Genomic DNA, 6000 nt, shown 5'->3' with positions numbered 1-6000 from the left:
TCACTATGCACATACGGAAGTCAAAGGACAACTTTTGGGAGTCAGTTCTCTTGTTCCATCTTGGGGTTCCAGGGATTGAATTCAAGTTGTCAGGCTTGCATGGCAAGCACTTTTACCTTGCCATGCTCCCCTCACCCCCTTTTTTTGAGGCAGTGTCATGTAGGTCAAGCTGGCTTTGAACTCACTATGGAGTTAAGGGTGACCCTGAATTCCTGATCCTCCTGCCTCCAACTCCCAAATGCTGAGATTACAGGTAGGTAGCACCATGCCTGGCTTAGGAACTCCTTGAGCATTGTCAGTGTGTAAGAAAGTGCTCAGATGTTAGAGGTATTCAGTAAATGTTTAATTGATGAATGAAAATGAAGTGTTGCTACCAACTTTCTCCTGAGGTCATCTTGGTCTTAGGGCACCTCCAGGTCCTCACAGTATTACAGAGGTATGTCACCAGCAGAAGGGTCTCCAAAAGATTACAGGAAAAGATATCACCTTAGGGAACTGAAGGTTTGGTCCTCATCTGAACAGATTCAGAAAACACTTTAATCGGTGCATCTTACCTATTCAGGGGATCTTTCTCTTAATCTTTTTCTTTCTTCCTTCTCTTTTTTCTTTGTGTGCATGAGTGTAGCCCAGAGGCTAACCAGAGTATCATTTGTCCTCAGGCACAATCCATCTTGTTTTTTGAAGCAGGGTATCTCACTAGGACCTGGGACTCACTGATTAGGCTAGGCTAGGCTGTCTGGCCAGCAAGCTCTTTGCCTGCTAAACACTGGGATTACAGATTTTTTTATTTTTATTTTTTGTCTTTTTGAGACAGGGTTTCCCTGTAGCCCTAGCTGGCCTGGTACTCGCTATGTAGACCAGGCTGGCCTTGAACTCACAGAAATTCGCCCGCCTCTGCCTCCCAAGTGCTGGGATTAAAGACCTGAGCCACCACGCCCGGCTAGAGCCCAGCTTTTTATGTGGATTCAGGGGATCAAACTCTGGTCCTCATGTTTGCTAACAAGTACTTTATCAACTGAGCTATTTTCCCCAGCTCACCATGCCTGGGTACAGGGGAATTTTTTTAAAATGAGTCTTTATTGAGAGTTTTCTCTGTGCCTGGCATTTTGTGGGCATAGAGGACACACATTCCATGGCTCATCCCTGTGCTCACTACCATCTTGCTGGTGATAGTATCAATTAGACATGCCACTGGCACTGAGGAGTGGGACAGCATGCTCAGGATGCATTCAGGAGTATCAATGATACCCATAATACTGTTGGGGCAGGGAGCTTCCTGGAGGGGAAGTTCAGATTACGCTTTTTCTGTGGGCAGAGCCACATCATCCAAGCTCTAAGATGCAACTTTCTTTGGTCGTCTCGAATCCAGGTTCATCCAACACCAGCCACTTCCATCACGCCCCCAAGTTCAAAGATCAAAGTTTTGTACCTGAGGTGCACTGGAGACAAAGTTGGTGCCACATTCCCTTTGGCCCCTAAGATACCCTGGGTCTGTCTCCAATAGAAGTTAGTGATAACATTGCCAAAGCAACTGGAGATTGGAAAGTTCTGAGGATTACAGTGAAACTGACTATTCAGAAAAGACAGGCCCAGACTGAGGTCTCTGCCTCTACCCTGATCATCAAAGCCCTCCATGAGCCTCCAAGAGACAGAAAGAGGCAGAAAAACATTAAACACAGTGGAAGTGATCACTTTTGATGAAATTGTCAACATTGCCCTAGAGATGTAGCACTGATCTTTAGCTAGAGAACTTTCTGGAACTATTAAAGAGATTCTGGGCACTGCACAATCTGTGGGCTGCAATGTCGATGGCCGTCACCCTCATGACATCGACAGTGGTGCAGTGGAATGCCCAGCCAAAAAAAAAAAGGGGGTGGAGAATGATTGAGGAAGACCCCCCCAAACTCTGGCCTCCACATGGGGGTGCACACCCATACACACATGTGAACACATATGCATCTAACACACACACACAATTCATTATTTTTCTTTTACTTTTTTCTTTCTTTTCTTTCTTTTTTTTTGGTCTTTTTGAGACAGGGTCTCCCCATAGCCCCAGCTAGCCTGGAACTCACTATGTAGGCGAGGCTGGCCTTAATCTCAGAGATCCACCTGCCTCTATCTCCCGAGTACTGAGATTAAAGGCATGTGCCACCAGGTCTGGCTATTTTTCACAAGACCTAAAATATCACTGTTATTCTAGTGCACCCAGTTTGCTTTTATTTGGCAGGTCAATCTGTAAATTGTGTATTCCTCTTTAGTCAGTGGCCAAGAAGCACAAAATAAAAATTTTGGTTTGCCTATAGCTCGTGTATTTCACCTTTATGTCTTACATGTGGTATATATATATTCAGCTCACCATGATGTCATCCCATTTTCCTATTCTTTTACTTTATTGTCATTTCTTTTTCTTTCTGGTCTTTTTAGCCCCAGATGGCCTGACATTCGCTATGTAGACCAGGCTGGCCTCGCTCTCACAGAGGTCTGCCTGCCTCTGCCTCCTGAGTGCTGGGATCAAAGGTGTGTGCCACCATGTCCAGCTCCATTTCTTTCTTTCTTTTTTTTGTCTTTAAAGATTAACTTTTTTTTTACTTTTTACTTATATATTTATTTAATGTGTATGAGTGTTACGAGTGTTAAATGCATCCGTGTCATGCAATGTCTGCAGAGACCAGAAAAGACTGTCAAATTCCCCTGGAACTGGAGTTACTAATGATTGTTAGCCACCATAATGGGTGCTGGGATTTGAACCTGGGTCTTATGCAAGAGCAGCCAATGCTTTTAACTGCTGAGCTATCTCTCCAGCCCCTAATATTTATTTTTTAATGTATATGTGTGAGTGCTTGGCTGTATGTATGTGCACCATGTGCATGCCTGATGCCCATGGATGCCAGAAAAGGGTGTTTGATCCTCTGGAACTAGAGTTACAAGCTGTTGTGAGCCACTCAATGTGGGTACTGGGAACTGAATCCAGGTCCTCTGCAAGAGCAGCCGGTGCTTTTTAACTGCCGAGCCATCTCTCCAGAAGTTTTCATTTTTTCCCATGGGTCTTTGTGTTTATATACTATACATACATATGTTACATTATGTCTATATATCAATACATAGGTTCATGTTATACATGTTGACACATATTGAACCATTCTGTATTATTGTTAATTTCAAATCCCCTTTGTAACGATGTGTGTAAATAAATACAATGAAAAGCTTTTGTTTTTGAGACAGGGTCTAGACTGGCTAGGAAGTAACTATGTAGACAAAGATGATCTTGAATTCCTGATCCTCCTGTATCTACCTCCCAAATGGGCATTTGTCACCGTGCCTAGTTAACACACTTAATACCTAAAATCATGAAGTAAAAATACTCTCCACTCTCAACACTCAGGGAAAGAATTAATGTATTGAGAAGTAATAGTTTAAACATCTCATAGATATATTCTCATGCTATTCTGTATAGATGGGTCTTTTTCCTCAAATGCTTATAATTTTTGTAGCTGCCTGCTATTCTATTGTACTATCATTTAACTAGAGTGCATTTTTGGTACTCAGAGCCATGGAGAATTGCACTCCTGATAAACTTATTTTACGTGTGGTTGAGACTTCTTTCTTTTAGAAGATGAGAGATGGAATATAGGGTCTGGCTATAGGTTCATCATCATTTGTCACCTATGTCTTAAGCGATGATTTTGTTTTTATATCTCAAACCTGGACTGACGTGTCTGAATAATGGTAGTTTCCCCAAATTTAAAACATAATTCAAGCCCGGTGTGGTGGCACATGCCTTTAATCCCAGCGCTTGGGAGGCAGAGGCAGGCAGATCTCAGAGTTTGAGGCCAGCCTGGTCTACATAGTGAGTTCCAGGCCAGCTGGGACTACAGGGAGACCCTGTCTCAAAATGATAAAAAAAAAAAACAAAAAAAATCCATAATTCAAATTAAGAATTTCCTCAATTGAACTGGGGTAGTGTGTAGCTCAGTGGTTGAGTATTGGCCTAGCATGCCTGAGATCCTTGGCTCTATCTGAAGCACTGCAAAACATCATCATCATCATCATCATCATCAAAAGCAGGGCTGGGCATGGTGGCACACTCCTTTAATCCCAGTACTCACCAGGCAGAGGCAGGCATATCTCTGTGAGACTGTGGCTAGTCTGGTTTACATATCAAGTTCAAGGCCAGCAGGGGTTACAGGGAGACCCTGTCTCAAAAACAAAACAAAACAGGAAAAACAAGAACAACAACAACAAAAAATGCAAAACCAAAACCAGTTTTGCTTCCAAGATTTTTCCCAATTGAGATTTACTCTCATGCATGTAATCAAATTTTTGGCTCCTGCTGCCGTTGTTCTGTGTTCAATTGTAGTAAAAGTGGAATATCTGCACACTTTTCATAATGAATTTAACATTTTTCTTTCAAAATTCAAAAATTTGTAAATTTTTATTTACATTTTAATTACATAATTTTATTTAAATTATTTATTTCAAACTGCATGTCTGGATTTCGTTATGGTCTATGACTTGCAGAAGCTAGGCCACTGAAGATCTGGTTCCAACAGATGGGAACAGGCAATATTTCTGAGGCGGGCCCTCTCCATCATATCAAGAAAAGTAACTGATCCTGTAAACCGAGTTTGTTGAAATTATTAATTAACGAAACGAAGGTGGAGAAAGCAAGATAAAGTATTCCACAAGAGTTCATCTCGTAGTAAGCGTGGAGAACTGTGCTGGAAGCCGGAGCAGTTCAGCCAAGGTGAACAGGATGCAGCCTCCACCCCCAAAGGAACTTCGGACAGTTAAACCATGGTGAGAACTCTGGAAGAGAAGCTGGACTCCGGGCAAGTGTCAGAGTCCAATGTCTCATATCCTGGGAATACACCTCCTACATTGAAAATAGCGAAGTTTATACCCCCTATTCCCAAGTCATTCGCGCTCCGTTCCGAAGAACAGCGACAAAAACAGAAGCACAACAAAGTGTCCCCGATTCTATTCCTTCTCGAAGTCTGGAATATTTTTAAACTTTTCTTGTAGGCTAATGACTACCTTCCGGTTACCGAGACATTTCCCCTTAGAAACTACAAGTTCCAGTAGGCTGAACAGGCAGCACAGAGGTATTCTCAGAACTCCGGAGAATGCACCAATCCAGATCAGTGACTGAAAGTACTGGCTGCACACCCTACTGGGACTTGTAGTTCACTTTCGTGTCCCTCTCCCGGTCCGCGCAGACTCGAGCGGCCTCTGTCTGCCCTTCGGTCCTCAGAAGCCCAGCCCAGAATTCAAGGCTCCCCACCCCCATCTCTCTGCTTTCTCCCCGGAGCCAACCTCCTCCGGTCACGTGAGAAGGTTCTCACGCGGTGATTGGCTGGGGCGGGGCGAGGGCGGGGCAGAAGCCCCTGAGAGGTTCCGTGCCCCTAGTCCGGCCGCTTGTTTGGCTGCTGCCGTCACCTCATGGCGACGGGGGTAGAGGAGGCAGCGCGGGGAAGAGGCGGCGGCGTTGAGGAGGCTGTTGAGGGCGGACGGGGCGGACGGCAACGCAGCCCGCGGCAGAAGGTCAGTGAGGGGACACCTTCGTTGCGGTTGGTCGCGGGGATGCTCGGGCTCCCTTTCTTCGGGGTCCACCTCTTCACTCACTCCGGTTACCTTAAGCTCTGGGACGAACATCCGGCCCTTTTCCCCTTTTCCCTCCGGGTGGGGTCGGGTGATGACAGTTGGGAGCAGGTGGGGGTGTGGGACTGAGGTGGATGGGCTGGGAAGGGACGATGATTGGGATTTAGGGGGCGCACGGCGGTTGGGGACTGAGGGAGGGTAGGGTGGACCCGGGTCTAAGAGGGCGAAGGGGTGCTAGGCTGGGGCGCGCCAGGTGTGACAGCCACGTGCGGCCGGCGCTGCCCCAGGGCGTCAGGTGTTCTGTTTCTCTGCCCGTGCGGTCACTGTGCGCCTGGCGCTGGGACTCCGCCGCCGGGGAGGACGGGGTGCTCGTAGGGGTTACGGGATCACCCTCTGAGG

The 6000-nt window shown here is 45.9% G+C and overlaps 1 protein-coding gene across 1 annotated transcript in view; it reads left to right on the top strand.

The window, feature by feature from the left end:
• The first annotated feature begins 5328 nt into the window (after window positions 1-5328).
• The window catches only part of Txlng (taxilin gamma), a 67269-nt gene continuing 66597 nt past the window's right edge, over window positions 5329-6000 (top strand). Inside the window, exon 1 of the mRNA XM_008852215.3 lies at window positions 5329-5544. Within this exon, the coding sequence (XP_008850437.1) occupies window positions 5443-5544 (102 nt within the window). The 5' untranslated portion in view covers window positions 5329-5442. The remainder of the gene's footprint in view (window positions 5545-6000) is intronic.

The sequence above is a fragment of the Nannospalax galili genome, unplaced genomic scaffold (assembly GCF_000622305.1).
Source record: "Nannospalax galili isolate Female #2095 unplaced genomic scaffold, S.galili_v1.0 scaffold325, whole genome shotgun sequence".
NCBI classification, from domain to species: domain Eukaryota; kingdom Metazoa; phylum Chordata; class Mammalia; order Rodentia; family Spalacidae; genus Nannospalax; species Nannospalax galili.
The sequence above is the reverse complement of the archived record's forward strand: the minus strand, read 5'-3'. Positions and strand labels throughout refer to the sequence as shown.